This window comes from Molossus molossus, unplaced genomic scaffold (genome assembly GCF_014108415.1).
Source record: "Molossus molossus isolate mMolMol1 unplaced genomic scaffold, mMolMol1.p scaffold_m16_p_20, whole genome shotgun sequence".
NCBI lineage: Eukaryota > Metazoa > Chordata > Mammalia > Chiroptera > Molossidae > Molossus > Molossus molossus.
Window position 1 is genome coordinate 20,491,641 of NW_023425356.1, and position 19,705 is coordinate 20,511,345.

General features: G+C 44.9%; 3 protein-coding genes across 9 annotated transcripts in view; 2 read left to right on the forward strand and 1 right to left on the reverse strand.

The window, feature by feature from the left end:
- TDRKH (tudor and KH domain containing) overlaps positions 1-6,493 on the forward strand; it is an 18,804-nt gene extending 12,311 nt beyond the window's left edge. For 2 of the 7 annotated variants that reach the window (XM_036272205.1, XM_036272212.1), the window contains 7 exons: positions 301-461; positions 651-823; positions 1,050-1,114; positions 1,387-1,538; positions 1,766-1,867; positions 2,073-2,169; positions 2,635-4,760. In XM_036272205.1, the coding sequence (XP_036128098.1) occupies positions 301-461; positions 651-823; positions 1,050-1,114; positions 1,387-1,538; positions 1,766-1,867; positions 2,073-2,169; positions 2,635-2,750 (866 nt within the window). In that variant the 3' untranslated portion in view covers positions 2,751-4,760. Of the gene's footprint in view, positions 1-300; positions 462-650; positions 824-1,049; positions 1,115-1,386; positions 1,539-1,765; positions 1,868-2,072; positions 2,170-2,357; positions 4,773-6,184 lie in introns of those variants that run through there. The other 5 variants (XM_036272210.1, XM_036272209.1, XM_036272207.1 and 2 more) reach the window with 5 other exon arrangements.
- OAZ3 (ornithine decarboxylase antizyme 3) lies at positions 4,841-11,581 on the reverse strand. Its single transcript, XM_036273241.1, is given in 7 exon segments — positions 4,841-4,983; positions 5,954-6,039; positions 6,510-6,685; positions 7,608-7,682; positions 7,684-7,744; positions 8,032-8,198; positions 11,534-11,581. Coding segments are annotated over 7 exon segments (756 nt in total).
- MRPL9 (mitochondrial ribosomal protein L9) lies at positions 11,580-17,695 on the forward strand. Its single transcript, XM_036272213.1, has 7 exons — positions 11,580-11,729; positions 11,913-12,069; positions 12,730-12,854; positions 13,071-13,121; positions 14,563-14,664; positions 15,161-15,244; positions 15,373-17,695. Exons 1-7 carry the CDS (start codon positions 11,580-11,582, stop codon positions 15,505-15,507), a joined length of 804 nt encoding a protein of 267 aa, XP_036128106.1. The 3' UTR covers positions 15,508-17,695.
- The last annotated feature ends 2,010 nt before the right edge of the window (positions 17,696-19,705 follow it).

A 19,705-nucleotide genomic window follows, 5' to 3' on the forward strand; every position in this document is an offset into this window, starting at 1 on the left:
CTAGTTGATGTGTCTCTTTCACATCGATGTTTCTCTCTCTCTCTCCCCCCCCTCTCTCCCTCTCTTTCTCTCTCCCTCTATCCCCCCCCCCCCCCCCTTTTCCTCCTACTCTATCTGAAGATAAATGCCAAAAAAAAAAAAAATGTCCTCGGGTGAGGATAAAAAAAAAAAAATGGTTATAACTACTTGGTATTTGTACCCCCTGGTGCAGTCTCCTAATTCCAACCAGAGATGATTCTGATATGGTTACCATATTGGAAGGATGATTCTGCAGCTTAATTTGCTTATCCCTATGTTTAGTTCCCAGTCCTGACTTCAGTTTTCATGCTGATGAGTTTCTGGAAGTCTACGTCTCTGCTTCTGAACATCCTAACCACTTCTGGATCCAAATCATTGGCTCCCGAAGCCTGCAATTGGATAAGCTTGTCAGTGAGATGACCCAGCACTATGGGAATAGTCTGGTGAGTTGCCATAGGGACAGGCTCAGTTTGATGGAAAAAAAGCATATGTTTTTCATTGTGGTATATTTTCTTCCTTTTCCTGTGGTGCAACTACTCATTTCTTCTTCCTTCTGATATTGCTTGTTTACCTATTTTTAAGCCTACTTCTTCTTAACTCTACCCCCTCCTGACTTCCTATCTCCTCTATAGCCTGAAGACTTGACTGTGCATGTAGGAGACATTGTAGCAGCACCTTTATCTACAAATGGTTCCTGGTATCGAGCCCGGGTCCTTGGCACCTTGGAGAATGGGAACCTGGACCTCTACTTTGTTGATTTTGGAGATAATGGAGATTGCTCACTGAGGGACCTCAGGGCACTCAGGTCAGTGTGGAGGCCAAGGTAGAATCAGGCTGGAGTGCCAAATATTGACTCAACCCTGGCCGTAGGGTGGTGAGGTAGCTGTTGGCACTCATCACCAGGGGGATTTGGGAGAACCTATTTACATAGAACAAGATTATCTTCTCCTGCTGGGTTAGTTGGGAGCAAGGAATATAAGAAGAAAGCCCTTCTGGCACTAGGAGTCTAATTTTAATTTCTTTCACTTTAGGAGTGACTTCCTAAGCCTTCCATTTCAAGCAATAGAGTGTAGTCTGGCACGGATCGCTCCCTCAGGTAAATTGGTCATACCTATGACCTTGCCTCCAAATACAATACCTTTGATACAGCACATGGCAGGAGTTCTCACATTCCAAGGCTTTTTGAGTTCAGGGAGCTCAGGTGTCTTTTCCTCACCAGCACTAGAAAGCACAGCTAGAAACTTGCCTGGCAGTCAGACATAAGTGCCTTCCAGAGTGGAAAGAGATAGTTCCAGTTTCCCTCCAGGGTATCATCCCACCCATGTCAGCACTGACCCCTTCTTGGGCTCTCCCTACAATCTTTGGCAGGTGAACAATGGGAAGAGGAAGCGCTGGATGAGTTTGACCGACTGACTCACTGTGCTGACTGGAAGCCCCTGGTGGCCAAGATCTCTAGCTATGTCCAGTCGGGGATGTCAACTTGGCCCAAGATCTACTTATATGATACTAGCAATGGGAAGGTAATATTGGGGTTCACTCATTGTTCATTGACTCTTTACTATATTTATAGCCATGTTTACTTTTTCTTTTCTAGAAACCCTATCTGATATTACTTCCTCTTTGTAAGGTCCTGTGCCCCACCAAAAGAATGTCCTTTAAGTATCAGTCCTAGCTCTTCTGCCCTATTTCTTCAGATATGCCCTTCCTTACAGAGAGAATATCATTCCCTTTTCACTTTTCTTCTCAGAAACTTGATATTGGGTTAGAATTAGTTCGTAAAGGATATGCAATTGAGCTTCCTGAAGACATGGAAGAAAACGGAACTGTCCCAGAAGTGTTGCACGACGCGGTGAGTGAGGGAGCTGTAGTAGTCATTGAGGGTGCTTCTTTGGGGCAAATCTCTTGCCTAGAGAGTCATTAGGGCTTCTGGTCATGCATGGCATTTTGTAGAGAGCTTTCCCGTGTTATCAAAGAAGGATCCTCTGAGCAAAATGACAGAGTGTCCACTCCTTTCCCACCATTCTTCCTTTTTTTTCTTATTTCCATCCTCTCAGATGACAGAAACAGATGTCTCTCTCAGCAGCATGCTCACTGAGAGCAAGAAGAGTGCTGGAGAAATAGCAAATACCCTGTCCTGCCTCAGCCTATCAGGTACAAACAGCATTCCCTCCCTAGAGCATCTTGGGAAGTTGCCATTTCTCAGTCAATCTCTCCAAACTAGGGAGCTTGTTAAGGCTTGGCACTTAACCAAGGGGGGTCATCAAGCATTCCTGAGCCTCAGTGACAGTGTCTGCTAGACTAGGTTAGTGTCTAACTTTCTCCTCACTCCTGCTCAATAGAAGCTGCCTCTATGTCTGGTGATGATAACCTTGAAGATGACTACTTAATCTGAAGTCTGCTTCAGCTGCCTCAGCCATCTGCTTTGCTTTGTGAGTGGAGCTATCATCTATCTGTAGCAAAGGGAGAGTAATGAGGGTGACAACAGGGACCTTGCTTTAGTCTGTCTTCCCCACAGCCTAAGCACTACTACCCTGCAGCTGCTTTCCTGTAGCTTAACCTACTCTTAGATTGAGCCCTTTTAAGCTTTTTGTGTCTTTGTGTTCATGTTTTTGGCAGGATTTGGTGCCTGGAGAGAGGAGCCTATGATAAAGAGATCTATGCAGTCCTCCCTTTATTGCATACACAGTCTGGCTTGCTATGGACCAAATGTGTGTTCTCCTTCCATGGGATGACCAGAAAGAGTGTGGGGTAGAGGGAGACAAATATATGCTCCTATTCCATTCCCCACCACCATCTCTTCCAGTGTTTGAATACTGTTGCATTATGTCCAGGCTGCTCAACATCTGGCTTGTTCCCTTCACCAATGAGAATGCACACTCCTGCTAGGTTGTGTCCTTTTTGAAGCTGGGAAGCAGTCAAGGTTTGGTCATTGGAAGTGATGATTCTGCACACTTCTGACTCATCTCCTTAGGCAACTCTGGTTAAGGGAAGTTTTTGAATGATGAACTGACCCAAAGACTGCAGTTGAGTCAGGAAGCAAAGACAAAAATCAGCATATTTATATTTAAAAGCCTCAGGATGTAGGAAAGAGAATGCTGCTTCCAGCCTCAACTGTTGATGTTATTGGAGACCAGTTTTTTGAAAACAGTGTTCTAGCTATTTTCCTGTACACTTTGGTTAAAATATAAGCAAGGAGAGAGGCAGCTCAGGAAATGTTCTAAATTGCTAGTATAGCATCTATAATGTGTGTGTGTGTGTGTGTGTGTGTGTACATACCTATATATATATACATACATACATAGAGGAAAAGAACATGTATAGTTGTTCAAAGCATTTGGGAGGTTCTTTGCTGAATAAAGTTCTCAAAAAATTATCTAAAACTAACTTCTGGTTGAATCACAAGATGGAAGTAGGCCTGTGGGTGTGTCTTCTGAACCTAAATCTGGTGAAAATTGCCAACACCTCACATAGAGGGGGCCCATCTATGAACAAGTGTTCCTCCCATGTATAGATCATATTCTTTCCCTAAAGTTACCAGAACCAACTGAGGTTTGGACTGTGTAAATCAGACCCCTACCTAAAGTATTTGGAAGAAAAGGCCTGGATTCGAATTCCAGAAACCTGGGTTCTAGGAATACATCTCGGGGCTTGAGGAGCCTGTTTCCCTACAGCCTCTCTCCACTTCTGACAGGATTGTGAGGATCCAGTGAGAACAAGGAAGGTACTTGAAGAAAATATCAATACAATGCGGGTGGTAGAATAATGGCAAATGGACTTCTTTTTAAGGATCAGCAAAGTAAACTGGAAAACTTGAAATAGCACATAAGGATGCCTTATGCAGGATTTTTTTTTAAATCTAGGAATGTGAACTAGGTCTGCCCATTTGCTACGTGGCAACTCTGTTTTCCCATAGCCACAATTTTCAGTATTCATTTTATCAGAAAAATCTGAGTACCAGTTAGCAGAGGTGCTCCCATGGAGGAGCAGCTCTGATGAGTAGTTTTGGAAAATTCAATGAAGGGCTACCACTGACCTTTAGACCTTGGCTCAGCCCTGGAATTGGAGCCACTCTACAACAAAGGTTATGAGGTCACTTTGTCCCTAGTTTCCTCAGCTCTTAGTCTTTACTGTAAAATAGAGGACCCCTGACAAATCATACAACTCCTTGCTGTGGAATGAGTGGTGTCTCATTCCTGGCTGCAGTTTGCTCCTGTGTATGGAAGTATGTTCCTTCAGTGTGGCCTTTAAGTCGTCAGTTTCCACCCCATTCTGAAGGGTTCCTTATTCTTCCAACACAACTCTGTACTTTTCCTACTGCCTGGAGTGCCCTATTCTATGCTTCCTAATTGTTATTTTGTCTTTTGAAATCCCCTTGAGTCAAAGCCGTGGGACCCATGGGCCTTCTCTGATTTCCACATCCAAAGAGAAGGAATTCGTGCTTGTCTCCAATTTGAACTGAGACATTTGAATGAAAATCTCCCAGTAGGGCTTGTTTCTTGCTCCTAGTAGGTGGTCAGTAAATGGTTAGAATAAATGGGGTGAGGGGAAGGCAAGAGAAGCCTAAAATCCTTGGGTCCCTTTCCTCTCTGTTCAGTTCCCTCTGATCTTTTCAGTCATTAAATGTTTCTCCTACAGTGAATTCAGCTCTGTAAGGTGTATGGCTCACTCCAGCCAACTCCACCTTCCCCCGAAGAAACAGTGAACACCTGATTGCGCTACCTTTTATTCCTAGGATAGAAGGGGCCCAGAATCATATCCTGGGTCCCTGGGTCCCAATTATCAAGGCCCCCAGCCCTTATTCACAGGGTATGAATAAGCATGTTCAGGGAGGCTCTCTGGGCAGGTGGCCCAGATCCCTTTCAAGGGGGTACACCATAAAGATGGTATTGTCCCAGGGAGGGAGGGCAGGGTGACCTGGTCTGACCAGCTCAAAGCCCATGTAGCTGAAGGCCCGCAGCAGGGAACCTGTGAAAGGAGAGTACAAATTAGAAAACTCTGCAACCCAGTACCTCTATTCCCAGAGAGTTGGTTTTTCCACTCAGGGACGGCTGTGGGGGAGTGTGTAGTGCAAAATTCTAACCCTAGCTATAACATTTACTTTGTTTTGTGACATTCTATGAATTAATCCTTCTAAACTTTTTTGTCATTTGTAAAATGGGGACTATAGAACCTTCTTCACAGAATTTAAGATTAAATAAGATGGCCCTGGCCAGGTGGTTCATTTGGTTGGAGCATCGTCCTGTGCATGGAAAGGTAGTGGGTTCAGTTTCCAGTCAGGGCACATCCCCAGGCTGTGGGCTCAATCCCCAGCCCCAGTCGGGGTGCTTGCAGGGGCAACCAGTCGATGTTTCTCTCTCTCTCTCTCCCCCTCTCCCTTCCTCTCTAAACTCAATAAAATAAAATAAAATAAAATAAAATAAAATAAAATAAACAGTAAATTCCTACAGGGGAAAAAAAGATTAAACAAGATGTTTATGAAGTGCCTAACACAATGATGGTGTTGTAAACTCTTAACTATCCTTTGTCTTAAATCCAAGAGTATAAAGTCCTTGAGGGAAGAGGTTGTAGTTCCTGTAACATGTGCTCCAAGCATCTGGTTAAATACATTCCTATCCTGGCCTTTCACACTGTTGGTGCTTAAAACATTTTGATACCCTTTCTGTCCTACCAGCCACATCCCTCGAATGGATTCTAATTTCACCAGTGGTCCTTTAGTCTGGTTCCTGAAATCTATCTGCAGGGACTTCCTAATAGACTAGTTGTAACTTGAACAGAATGCTAGATACCTTAATTTCCTTGGTGGGAGTTTGGGGGAGAGGCCCTGAAATGCTTGAGCATGCCCTTTTTAAATAGTTGGGGAAGAGGGTCTCCTAAAAAGGAAAAATCACTGTTAGCTGTTTCAGCACCAAGGGCTAAGGATAGAGCAGATCCCCACCTCTGTCATTCCGGTCGTTTTGGAAGTTTACAAACACGGAGTCCACGTTGGTTTTCTCCTCCACGTACTCTAGTGTTGCAGTCAGACTAGGAACCAGAAAGAAAAATCATGGTTAATGAAATGTTTAGCAAACTCAGAATCTAAAAGAAATCTTATTGGTCAGTGTTTGCTAACCCAAGCCAGGAAATGAAAGTTGCTAAACTAATTTTGATAGGTTTCTTTTTTCTGAAGCCAAGGGGATTGCACGCTATGACTGAACCCATGCCACGGATGAAGTCTGGGAAGAAGGCACTATAAAGTCAACAGCTGGAAAGCATGTCCTAGACAGCTGTTTACGGGTTCTCACTTCTGTGTTTCTGACTCTGAATCCAGTAACCTCCCATGGACTGTTACCCTTGAACCTCAGATCCAGGCTGCATGCCAGTTCAGTGGTTTGAATGTATCCAGCTCCTGAATCAGCCCTCACTGGCTAGCATACCCAGTACCTGATGATGACATGATAAAAGAGTGAAACTCCAACTCTCTTCCCTTCCCACTCCCATCCAGGCTCAGTTACCTTTTCTGGTTGCCTTGATCCAAGGCCCGATATGGGATATCCAGGAAGAGTCGACGGTCACAGAGTAGGCCATGCCAGTGGACAGAGGTGTGGGGGGTGAGGCGGAAATGGAAGTCTAACTGCACTGGGTCCTGGTGGAGCAGAGCATCAGGAGTCAGCACCGTCAAATTCCCAGCCTGGAAAAGGAATACAAATGAGAATAACAGTGCCCTGCTTCTGTGTCCATTTGTCTTCACATATCAGATCTCAGGCCGATTTGGGTGGCTGAGGAAGCAAGAAGAGGGCTGATGGAGAGCCTGGGGGAAGTGGAGACAAGGCCTTATTCAACAATACATATCCCTTAGCCCTAGGACTTAACTCCATCCCTTTCGTGGAGTTCTCCTTCATAGCAAACATCTGAAATCCGGAGTCAATGCAAGATTACTGCCTACTAACCTCACCTCGGGGTGCACTATCCCTTTAGAAACTGATATTTGCATCAGAGAGTTTATTCTTTAAACCAGGGGTGGGGAACATCTGGCCCAAGGGCTGTATAAGGCCTGTGAAATCAATAGCAGCTAACATCACACGCCTGACCAAATATAGCAGGCTAATTTTTAAGCTGATAATTTTGTATGGCCCATGAATGCTGTTATAAATATCCAAATGGCCCCTGGCAGAAAAAAGGTTCCCCACTCCTGCAAGTTTAAACAAAGCTATGCCATCTGTTTACTGTGTCACTGATAATACTCTTCCACTTTTTTCCATCATACGGGTTTTCTCTCAATTCTCCCACTTCTCTAAAATGCAAGCATGTCATTGCAAAGTGATACAAGGGCACATGCCGGAGTTCTGGGTTCTAGTCCAAGTCAACATCTGAACAGCCTTATGTCCCACAAGTCTTAATACAATTCATTCTTTGTTCCACTTTCTCTTTTGCCATCCTGCTTTTCACCACCACCTTAAGATCTCTGGGCCAGAATCTTTGTCATTAAAACAAGAAGCTTTCACACATGAGCTTTGAGATCTCAACTAGCTAATGTTCCTTCTCTGCAAGGTATTACAGCAGGCATGGGCTACCTGGTACCAACGCACAGCACCAGCTCACAGCCCACTTACCGAGTACAGTTCTTTAAGCTGGTCATGGTCACCCTGCTTGGTGCTTCTGCCCATCTGGAGGCCTACCAGGGACTCAGGAGCACTGAAGGCAGGAACGGGGCCGGAGTGTCAAGTCCTCCTGTTCCTTATAAATGATGCTGGTTGGGAAAAAGAGGCCCAAATTAGTTTATAAGTCTGCGATGGGGAGAGGGTCATAACTTCCAGGAATATAGGACCAGACTCTGGCCCTGTCTTCTGTATCTTCCCCAGATCAGCCTGTTTCCATTTTCCCAGGCCAGCCAGTGGAAACATCATGAAGTTACATTCCAGCCTTCCACCCTATTTTGCTATTATCATCTCTTGCCACTTGAGGCGTTTTTTCAAGTTATTTTCTTTTTCCTTACAGTTTATATGAACAATTACAAGTAGGGATGAAAACAAGTACCTTTTATAACAAGGCAGCATCTTCTCCCGGAGGGTGATCCGGTATTTGTAACAGTAGAAGTAATAGGCGAATGGTGACCAGATTGGGTAGCGGTAGTTCCGTGTTTTTCCCCTCTTGATATAAGAAAGGGAGTAGAGAGAGGGGCGTGACCTGTTACAAAGCAGTTTCTCAGTTCAGTGCCTCCCTGTGGCAAAGTGAGGTTCAGAGATGGTTGACAAAGGTGTAGGCAACCTGGTACCATTGTGACCCGGTGGGCACTATGACATGGACAAGGAGTCAGCCCTTCATGTCACTTCAAGACTCTGCTGCTCCCTTCCCCCACCCTTCCCCTTTTAGCCAAGGATGCACTTCACAACTGGACCAGTGGCAAACAGCCCTGCCTGAGCATTTGTTGTGACCGCTGAACCTGCCCCCCCGCAACACATACAGAGACACTACTTCCTCCACAGTCAGCAACTAAAGGGTTGGTGTCTGACAGCCCAAGAGGCTTCCAAGATCTTTATCCAGGGTCTGACCTGATTGGATGGTTCCTGGTTCCTATCAGTTCAGTGTTTTCATTATCATCCCTAACTTTAACAACCCATGGGTGCTGCACATATTTGAACTTTCTAATGGCCTTGTAGAGTAGGAATTGCAAATTAAATGTCTCCAGGCTCTGGACAGCCAAAGGAAATTAGTGGAGCTGCTGGGAAGGGCTGTAGCAAAATGGAAAGCTCACACCCTGTCTCAAAGAAGCCAACACAATCACTCCATCCAGTTGCCATGCAGAAATGCAGACTTGGTGATACCAGATTGTATATTTTTCAACAGAAACTAGAAAGATTTTTGTAATAAATTTCTCCAATTTTTAAAAAAACTTTTTACCTTTATTGATTTTAGAGAGGAAGTGAGAGGGAGAGAGGGGTAGAAACATCGATGAGAGAGAACATCTATTGGCCACCTTCTGCATGTCCCTCACTAGGGACTAGGCCCATAATCTGGGCATGTGCCCTGACTGGGAATCAAACCAGTGACCTCTTGGTGCATGGGTCAACACTCAACCACTGAGCCACACTGGCTGGGCAAAACTGATTTTTTAAAAAGCAACATTGTGAGTAAAATTTAGTTGTGGGGCCACCAGTTTGAGACCTCTACATGTTCATTCATCTATTCAACAAATATTTATTGAGGGCCTTTGAGCCAGGCATTATAGGTGCCTGGAATACATAAATAAAGATCCCTGCCCCATGGAAGGTATCTTCTAACAGTGAGAGAACAAAGCTAAACAATAAGCATAAGAAAATCATTTAGTATGTTACAAGATAACATGCTATTTAGAAAAATAGAGCAGGAAAAAGGAGGATCAAGTGTGTGAAGGGGGTGGGACAAGTTGCAGATCCAAGTAGGCCTCATTGAAAAGGTGACATTTAATCAAGGACTTGAAAGAGGTGGGGGGGGGGGGGAAGAGGTGAGGGAGTTAGCCAAGCCAACATCTGGGTAAGAGCATCCCATGCCTACATAACAACCAGTACAAAAACCCTAAGAAGTGTGCCTGGTGTAGGGAGAGTAGAGGGAGATGAGATCAGAGAGCTATCAGACCAGATCATATATGGCCTTGTAGAAAGACCATCATGTGGACTTTATTACTCTTGACTAAATGGGGAAGTAATTTCAAAGTTTTGGCTGGAAGAGTGATATGAGTTTTTATGTTCTTAGAAAGATTATAACTGCCCTGGCTGGTTTGGCTCAGCGGTTAGAATGTAGGCCTGTGGTCCAGAGAGCCCTGGGTTCGGTTCCCGCCAAGGGCACGTACCTTGGTTGCAGTTTGTCCCCGACCCCAGTTGGGGTTGTGTAGGAGGCAGCCACTCGATGGATCCCTTTCACGTCAATGTTTCTCTCTCTCTCTCTTCCTCTCCCTCCCTCCTACTCTATGAACAAAAATGGAAAAAGGTCCTTGGGTGAGGATTAAAAAAAGATTATGACTGCCCAGCCGGTTTGGCTCAGTGGTTGAGCGTTGACCCATGCACCAAGAGATTGCCAGTTCGATTCCCGGTCAGGGCAAATGCTCAGGTTATGGGCCCAATCCCCAGTGCAGGCCATGCAGGAGGCAGCCAATCGATGTTCTCTCTCATCGATGTTTCTGTCCATCTCTCCTCCTCCCTTCTTTCTAAAATCAATAAAGAAAAAATAAAGTACACATTTAAAAAAAAAAAATTATGACTGATGGGGGAGGAGGGTGTTGGGTGGAGGTGGAAGAGGGCATAGAGGGGATAAATGGTGATGAAAAAAAATTTTTTAATAAAAAAATAATTATGACTGATGTAAATAAACTGTAGAGCATTAAAGGGAGATTTGTCAGTAGACTAATGCAGTAACTCAGAAGAATGGTGTCTTATTCCAGGGTGAAGCATTGGAGGTGGTGGAAAGTGGTCAGATTTTGTAAATAGTTTAAAGGTAGAACCCACGGGACTTCTTGGAGTATGAGAGAAAGAAGTTGGGTCCAAGAACTGAAAGAATGGAGTTTCCATCAATTGAGATGGAAAGGCTCCAGGTGAGGCATGTGGGGCACGGGACTAGATATTGGTTTAGTTTGGAGCATGTTAACTTTGAATAGCCCATTAGACATACAAGGGGAAGATGACAACTGGATTTTCAAGTCTGGCCTTTAGAAGTCTAGGATGGAGATAGAAATTTGGAAGCCACTGGGCTATCAATAGTACTTTAAGCCATGAGACCGAATGAGATCGTCAGGAGTATATTGAGAAGAGTCAAGATCCAAAGACAATACTGGGGGCACTCTAAGAAGGGAGAAAAGGAGAAATTAGCGAAGGAGACTGACGCAAACTGAAGTAGGAAGAAAATAAAAAACTGGTGTTCTGGAAGCTAAGAAGGCATAATTAGGAGGGACTGCTAGTCACAGGCTGTTCATGGGTCAAAAATAAGATGCGTAGAGCCATCTTTCCATAATCTCCTCTGCCAGTAGACCCCATTCATTCCATTTGGTCTCCATAGAACCGTCTGGGCCTTCTCATAGTTTACTTTCTCTATAGCTCTCACCCTTATGATTTAGAATTCTTTACATATTAGCCTAAATACTGCAGTTGTAAAGATTAAGAACAACAACTGTCTTGGCATAGAATCCATCCTTTCACCACCTTTAAGTAGATTTTAAATAAGGAAAAGTGAGAGCGGCAACCCTCCCTATCCCATTGTAGAGTCAGAATTGGAAGTGACTTCGGAGAGCAACACCCAAACAAGAGGGAGACAGTGTCGTTTCCGTGTCCGTCCACCTAGCAATCACTCCACTGTGCGCTAGTACAATGGGCGTCCCTCCCGAAAAGGAAAACAGGGAGAAGGGAGCGAGGAAGACGCTGAGTTGTGGACCATGCACTCCGGTCTCCGGTCTCCCGGCTGCGGCACAGCAGCGAAGCCCCACCCACGCCGTGCTGCGCCTGCCCCTCACTCAGCCGGGACCGGGCCGCGCCGCCTCAGGCGCGCCGCGGACAGCCGGCAGGGGCCTTGCCTGCGCCTGCGCCGGGCCTCCGTCAGGTCCCTCCGCGCCCGGGAACATGGCGGCCCCCATCGCGGCCTCGGGCCGGGCTCTGCTGCGCGCGGCCGCCGAGCGGCTGCTGCGAGGACGAGTTCGGACCCTGCTCCGGCCGCAGCTCGAAGGGGTCGCCCCGGGCCCGGAGCGCGACTTCAGCCTCTCTCACAGTCGGGTAAGGGTTGGGTCTGGGTTACGGGACCCTCGAGTGGTGGAGCCTTTACGCCGTTTCTGGGGGTGCGTTGAGACGTAGTGGGGCCCCAGCCTGGGAGTGGCGGGCTCCCCTGGAGGGGCGGACGGCCGGGGGACGAAGGGGCCTTTCCGTGGAGACCGCTCATCCTTGCTCTCGGGCCGCCAGGGCACGGTCATCGTGGAGCGCTGGTGGAAGGTGCCGCTGGCCGGGGAGGGCCGGAAGCCGCGCCTGCACCGGCGACACCGCGTCTACAAGCTGGTGGAGGACACGAAACACCGGCCCAAAGATAACCTGGAGCTCATCCTCACGCAGTCGGTAGAGGGTAAGGCCGGGGCAAGAGGTACTTCCATCTACTTTAGGCTGGTTCTGTTTGGCATCAGCTTAGCTCTCTATTTGAGAAGAGAAAGCCATGCAAAGTGCTGTGATCGTGATATTGGTTTCCTGCGTGGAAAAGTAGAACAGGGATGCAGAAACCATTAAGTGTGTGTGGCAGAGGGCAGGAGGCAAAGAGGCCTATGTGCCACAGATACTGAAATCATGTGATTGGACAATCACTTTGACCTTTTTTTAAAAAAATTTTTATTCTTTATTGATTTTAGAAAGGAAGGGAGAGAGAGATAGAAACATGGAGAACATCAGTTGGCCACCTCCTTCATGCCCCCACTGGGGATTTAGCCCATAACCTGGGCATGTGCCCTGACCAGGAATCGAACCAGTGACCTCTTGGTGCATGCGTTGATGCTCAACCACTGAGCCACACCGGCTGGGCCAATGCTTTCCTTTGTATAGAGACTATTAACTTTCTAAATCAGACCCTAAACAAATTAATTGAAGTCTCTAAATGTTGTTCCTAGTGAATATTAACATTTCTTATAGGAAGATCAAGAACAGAGAGAACAAGCGGTGGTTCTTTCTTTGGTCATCTTCTCTTTAGGGACTCCTAGCTAGTTCTGATTCAGTGTTTCTCTGTTCGCTTTGGCAGAGCTTGGAGTCCGGGGTGACCTAGTTTCAGTGAAGAAATCTGTGGGCCGTAATCAACTACTTTCTCAAGGACTGGCTGTGTATGCATCCCCTGAAAACAAGAAGTTGTTTGAAGAGGAGAAATTGGTAAGCTCAAAGAAAGGCAGAGGGAGGACTAAAACCTTAAGATTTCCTCCAGCAACTTCCATCCCTTTTATATTTTATTTGAAAATGAAGTAGAGACTGGAACAGGAATCCAGAAATCCAGCCTATGCCTAGCATAGTAACACTTTATTACTATTTGCTGTGGACTGACTTTTCTTTTTTCTTCTTTTTTTTTTCATCTTTAACTTTTTTTCCTAGCTGAGACAAGAAGGAAAATTAGAAAAGATCCAGACCAAGGCAGGTGAAGCGGTGAGTAGAAACAAAGAAAGTCTTTATTTATTGGTCATCTCCATGAGTCACCAGTCTCTTCCTAAGATGTTTCTTGATTTCCTTGAAGTCTTGTGATTGCAGACACAAGTAGGAAAAAGGGGAGCTGGTATTGAGACCTGGGAAATCCTGACCTGTTGGGTGAAGTCCCCTAAATTACTGAGTAAAGCCCAACCTGGGCACCAGGAGACCCATGGAAGAGTGTGAAATGAAGGTTCTGCCTCGGTGATATTTATAGACAAGTTGGAGAGAACATAAACACGTGCAAAAGTGATCAATAAACTTAAGACAGTAAATTATAAGAGTGACATGGACCAAAATGCATTAGGGTGACTGGAGAGGGCTTTTACCCAGATGGGATTGAATTAGGCCTTGTGGGATTAGTAGGATTTGGATAGGCCAGAAGGATGTATTCCTCAGGGAGAAAAAGTATAAGACAATAATTAATGCATGCTTTAGTACAGAAGATAGACTAGTCTAGCTAAAGCAAGAAGACTTGTATAATATTAGGAAACATACAGCTGGAAAAAGAGTAGGGCAGGATTTAGAAAACATCTTGAATCCTTAGCTAGTGAATTTATATTTCATTCTGTAAGCAAGGAGGAATCATTAATGGGGTAGGGGTGGTATTGAAGGCCCAGAAGTGTTGGGTTAAAACAGTCCGTGAAAGTCATTCCATCCTGAGATACCATTGGCCCCAATTTTTATTTTTAATTCTCACCTGAGGATATGTTCTTTTGTTTTTAATTGATTTTAGAGAGAGGGGAAGGGAGAGAGAAACATCAATCGATTGCCTCCTATACATGCCCTGACCAGGGATCCAACTAGAAACTTAGGTATATGCCCTGACTGGGAATTGAACCCACAACCTTTTGGTGTAGGAAACATGCTCCAACCATCTGAGCCACCCAGGCAGGGCCAGTGGCCCTGATTGGTGAAGAAACATGGCCTGTTTCTCCTTGATTAGGAATAGCCATGTATAGGGGACATTATCCTCCAAAGTGTCACAAAAACATCTTTCTGCAATATCAGCCTGAGACAAGAGTGTTCTCTATCTTTTCCATTTATCTTCTCAATCTTCTCACCTATCTTGGCTATGAGACAAAAGTTATGCCCTTTTGCTGAGCTCTCTGACCTTGTGCCTTTTTTTTTTAGAATAGAGTGGGGGCGGTGGGGAGAAACATCGACATGAGAGAGAGAGACACCGAGTGGTTGCCACCCATACGACCCCAACCAGGGCCTGGGACAAATTGCAACCGAGGTACATGCCCTTAGTGGGAACCGAACCCGGGACTCTCCGGTCCGCAGGCCGACGCTCTAACTGCTGAGCCAAACTGGCCAGGGCTGACCTTGTGCCTTTTGCTAACATGTTTCATTTCCTTTGATTCCAACTCTAATGTATGCTGTTTGTATTTCCTTTCAGACAGTGAAATTTCTGAGAAACTGTCACTTGGAGGTGGGAATGAAGAACAACGTCAAATGGGAGCTAAACCCTGAAATAGTTGCCCGCCATTTTCTCAAAAATGTGAGTGTTCCCAAACAGTACTGTATACCACTGAGGGTAGAAGCTACCTCCAGGAAGGAGGCCCAGTATTGATCCCTTTGTTAGGAACAGGTATGAGTCCAGCTGAAGTTAGCGCAGGTGTTCTTGGTTGGTTTTCAGGGGTGTGGGAGGGAAACGGCTAAGGACTAAGGGTGGTCACACAGAATCTGAAGACAGATAAGAAAAGCTGGTATCATGTATTTCCTCTCTAGCTAAGGAAAACATGAGAAGATGTAACTCACTGGAGAAGTTCTTATAATTTTGGTCTCTAGCCCTATTTCTTTGTGAATCCACCTCCATTTCTGAGAAATTAGGACTGTCTCTCTGCCACGATCTTGGACATCTGTGCCCTCCTGTAAGATCGGCCAGGATAAACTCCCAGTATTATTCATCTCTGTACAGGCAATTCTAGAACCCTCTTTATGAGGCTACCTAAAGTGGCAGACACATAAACAGCTCCTTTTTCTATTTTTTCAAGCTTGGTGTTGTGGTAGCCCCACATGCATTAAAGTTACCAGAAGAGCCCATCACACGGTGGGGCGAGTACTGGTGTGAGGTGACGGTGAGTGTTTTACATACTGTCTCCTTTTTCTGACTGGGTGAAAAACCAGGGTGAAAAGCTGGGGTTGGGTGGTGGTAGCTCTTATCTGCCCAGCTGACCTCTGGGGATTCCTGTTGTTTTGTATACAGGTAAATGGGCTTGACACTGTCAGAGTCCCTATGTCTGTGGTGAACTTTGAGAGGCCCAAGACCAAAAGATATAAGTACTGGTTAGCCCAGCAAGCTGCCAAGGGAATGGCCCCCACCAGCTCCCAGATGACCTAAACCTACTCTCCTTCAAAAGTGGTGAAGCAGAATCTGAGGCACAGTGGAGCAAAGATGAGCCAGCTCTGACGAGATGTGGAGTATTAGAGAGCATGTGGGGACATTGGACTGAACTGCACCTACATGCTGAATTCTCCATATTTGCCATCTCCGTCTTCGACTGAATCACATCTGGCCTTCCTGCGGCAATCCTGCTCAAGAAGTACCAAGCTGTACACTTGATAAGCTGATTATTAATAGACCAAAATAGTCTAGATCCTATTTCCTCTTCCTCCACTGGAGTTCATTGGAACACATGGAAGAGCTAGCCATTGTCTTTAGTACTTGGCTTATTCTCATCATTCAAACGGAACATTTATTTCTCAAGAAGAAATAAAGAGGCTGTTTTTTTTTTACATATTTACCGCGCTTGAGTAGACTGGGGACAGGACATCCATATGGGATGTCCTCTTGAGCCACTGGGGTTTGCTGCTGAAAAGGAAGGAAGAAAAGAATACATTTACAGGCTACATCCCACAGTTGCTATGGGCAAATTATTCAACAGCCTGTTTTGTCTTGGATCTTAAAACTTAACTCTCATTAGGTATATTGATAAAGTCATCAGTATGAGTAAGCACAATGGGTTCTACATTTCTAAGGCAATCTGAATTAAGGCCAAAGGGTAATTATTGGAGAAAATGAAGATGGGATAAAAGAAACAACGTTTTTTGTTTTTTGGAACCAGCTGGATGGTTTCCTTGAGGAAATAGTGATATATTAGGGGCTTAGTGTTGGTCTCTGATGCTGGCCAGTTAGACATTCACAGCAGCTGCAGCTAGATCAGTCTTGGTGAGTCCTTGATGTTGGGCTCATACATGACTTCCACCATGGCTTCACCATTCATATGCCCATTTTGCCATCCTTGGGGTGCCAATGACAGAGACTGGCTAATATCAACTGGCTAAGTCATTCAGTCTACTTGGTGATTTGGTGTCTTTTCTTTAGTGGATGTTCTCTGGTAGGCATACATGCAGTATAAAGATCGTCACACTTTGTACCCATTCTTAGGTAAATTAAATGTCTTTTCCTCAGACTTCCTTGTCTTCAACCTTCCTATTTTTCTTGATCAGCCAGCAGAACCATTCACCATTGCCCATGAGTCTGTATTCTTCAGGCAGGTGCCTGAAATTCTGCCCATTGGGAAGATTTTCCTTCACTGCTGTCTTTCAAGGTCACTTCTGAGTGGGATCCTAGTACCTCCACAGTCTATTTTCAGCTTGCTTCCTCCTTCTAAGACAACCCATACATTAACTAAGCCCAGCGTTTTTCCTCTTTTGTCATCTGGTCATAAGGGATTTTCTCTGCTCCATGTGGTGATAGATGTGAACTGAAGAAGCATCAGTACAACAGTGGTGGGTGACAGGGTTTGACCACCTGCTTATGTAGCTTGCTTTTGTCTTCCAGCCCTGCTTGTGCCCAGTTCTATACATACCACTTTCACCTTATGAAAGACTGCTGGGGGACCCATCCAACTTGATGACTTGTGGGTCTCTCAGAACTCAGGTTTTAATAGGCATTTCTGGGCACATGATCACTTTATGTCCCATGGGCAAGCACTTTGTCTTAACTAGGACTCAGTAGCATGATAGCAGCAATCTTTTGAAGGGTGTATAATAAATACTCTTGCAACTGGCATGTTCTTGTTCTAGAACCATTGGGGGTCTATGTGTGACTTCCTATTGAGGCTTGCCATAAACAGCATGTGGCATTTCCCCCATCACTGACACCTTTAATACAATAGGTATACCATTTGTACCAACCTAGACCTGCTGCAGAGCCTTTTCTTGCTCTGGGTCCCACGCAAAGTTGGCAGTCTTGTGTGTCCTCTAATATATGTGTCAGTGCCATATTCCCAAGTATGGACACAAGTAAAGGAGAAGTTTCATATGTTGCTACTAAGGGAACATAAAGTGATCATGTAGACCCCAAAGAGGTTTAGCAGGCATTGTGTTCCATTAATAGAGACATGAAATTTCTCCTTAACTTTGGAGGGAACATTGTGGCGTGGTCCAGACCACTGGACCCCTAAAAATTTCACTGAATATTTGTGGGGTTTATGTACCACCATTTGAAGAACGTTAATCCTACCAAGGCCTCCAGGGTACTTGCCATTTCTTGCTCAACCTGCGCAACTAGCATGCTGTCATCAATAGAGTAATGTGATATACATATACATATATATATATATATATATATATGTTTTTTTATCCTCACCTGAGGATATTTTTCTATCAGGTAGAGTGAAAGGGAGAGAGAGAGAAACATCGATGTGAGAGGGACACATCGACTGGTTGCCTCACACACAACCTGACCAGGGCCAGGGACAAACCACAACCAAGGTACGTGCCTTTGGCTGGAATTGAACCCGGGACTCATTGGTCTGCGGGCTGACGCTCTACCGCTGAGCCAAACTGGCCAGGGCAGTAATGTAATATTTTATGGAAAGTCCAGGTCTCTTCATATTATATTTGACAGTGGGGGGAGAGTTTACATGGTCCAGGCACAAGACTTTAAAGTTGCCCGGCTGGTGTGGCTCAGTGGTTGAACAGTGACCCATGCACCAAGAGGTCACCAGTTCGATTCCTGGTGAGGGCACATGCCCAGGTTGTAGGCCCAACCTCCAGTGGGGGGCGTGCAGGAGGTGGCCAATTGATGTTCTCTCTCATCGATGTTTCTATCTCTCCCTCTCCCTTCCTCTCTAAATCAATAAAGAAAAAAAATTTTTTTTTAAGTATGTTATTGTTTATCTCAGTAGTGTAAACAAACTATTATCTTTTTTTGTTTTTTTAAGCAAAAGATACTTCATTTGAAAAATAGACTCCCCACAGCGGGAAGGGGACCCAAGTGGGTTGCCTAATGATCCTTTCTTACAGCAATGGAAAGGGATATATTGCTCAGATTGATGGCCAACTATGTACCTGAGGCTTTGTTAATCTGCTCTAGCAAAGACAGCACATTTGGCACAGCAGATACAGTTGAAACTATTGGTTGGTTGAGATTGCCATGATCCACTGTTATTTTTCAGGAACGTTCTGATTTTAGCAAGGGCCAGACTGGTGAATTAATTGGTACTATGATGAGGACACTATCCCCGCATCTTTCAGGTCTTAAGAGGGCCACTAATTTGATAGTTGTTATATATTATCTTGGGATGAGATGGTAGAGGCAGTCTCAGGAGCTTCCTGTTAACCTTCCTCGGTACAATACCTCTTATCTATCATGGTTAATGTAGTATGATAGCTCTTAACCTATCATGGGTAATATAGTTCTTCCAGCTATCAAATATGTGCATCTCAGCTCTCCATTAAGGACCCAGTGAAATTACCACTAGGTGGATCTGTGAACCCAGTAGACCCACTGAGAGCTACATCTGGGCCTGGAATATATTTGTTACCTAGCCCCCAAACACTACCACTTCTAATGGGGCCATGATGATGCGTCAGATTATTGAGTATCAGTGTCAAATAGGACCCTGTATCTAACAGTTCTCAAAATGAATATTACTCTGCAATGTGTATTATGCAAATAAATGATCATAAGTCCCTAAGGGCTATTACCAGGGGAATTATTATCTATCTACTTGTCATGGTATTTCAGGGTCCTTTCTCCTAGGGACCTAGGCCTCATTTGACAAAACTCAACACCCATTCATGATTTTTTTTTAATTTCAAAAAATAGAAATAAATACAGGAAAACTTCTTAAAAGCCTATGGTTATACTTAATGATGAAATTCTGAGTGGTTTTCTAAGATCAAGAACAAGGCAAGTATATGTGCTCTCTTACCTCTTATTCAGCATAATGCTAGCAGTTCTAGACAGTACAATAAAGCAAGAGAGGGAAGTAAAAGACATACAGATCAGAAAAGAAAAAATAAAATTTCTCCCATTTGGAGATGACATTGTCTATTTAGAAAATCTCAAGAAATTTACAAAAAGAAACTCCTAAGAATAAATCACACACACACACATACACACACACCATGTGAATGCCAAAATTAAAAAGACAGTAGTGTTTACAATTTCTTTTAAAAGTGCTTGGGTAGCCTTGGCGGGTTTGGCTCAGCGGTTAGAGCATCGGCGTGTGGTCCAGAGAGACCCAGATTCGGTTCCCGCTAAGGGCACGTACCTTGGTTGCAATTTGTTTCCGGCCATGGTTAGG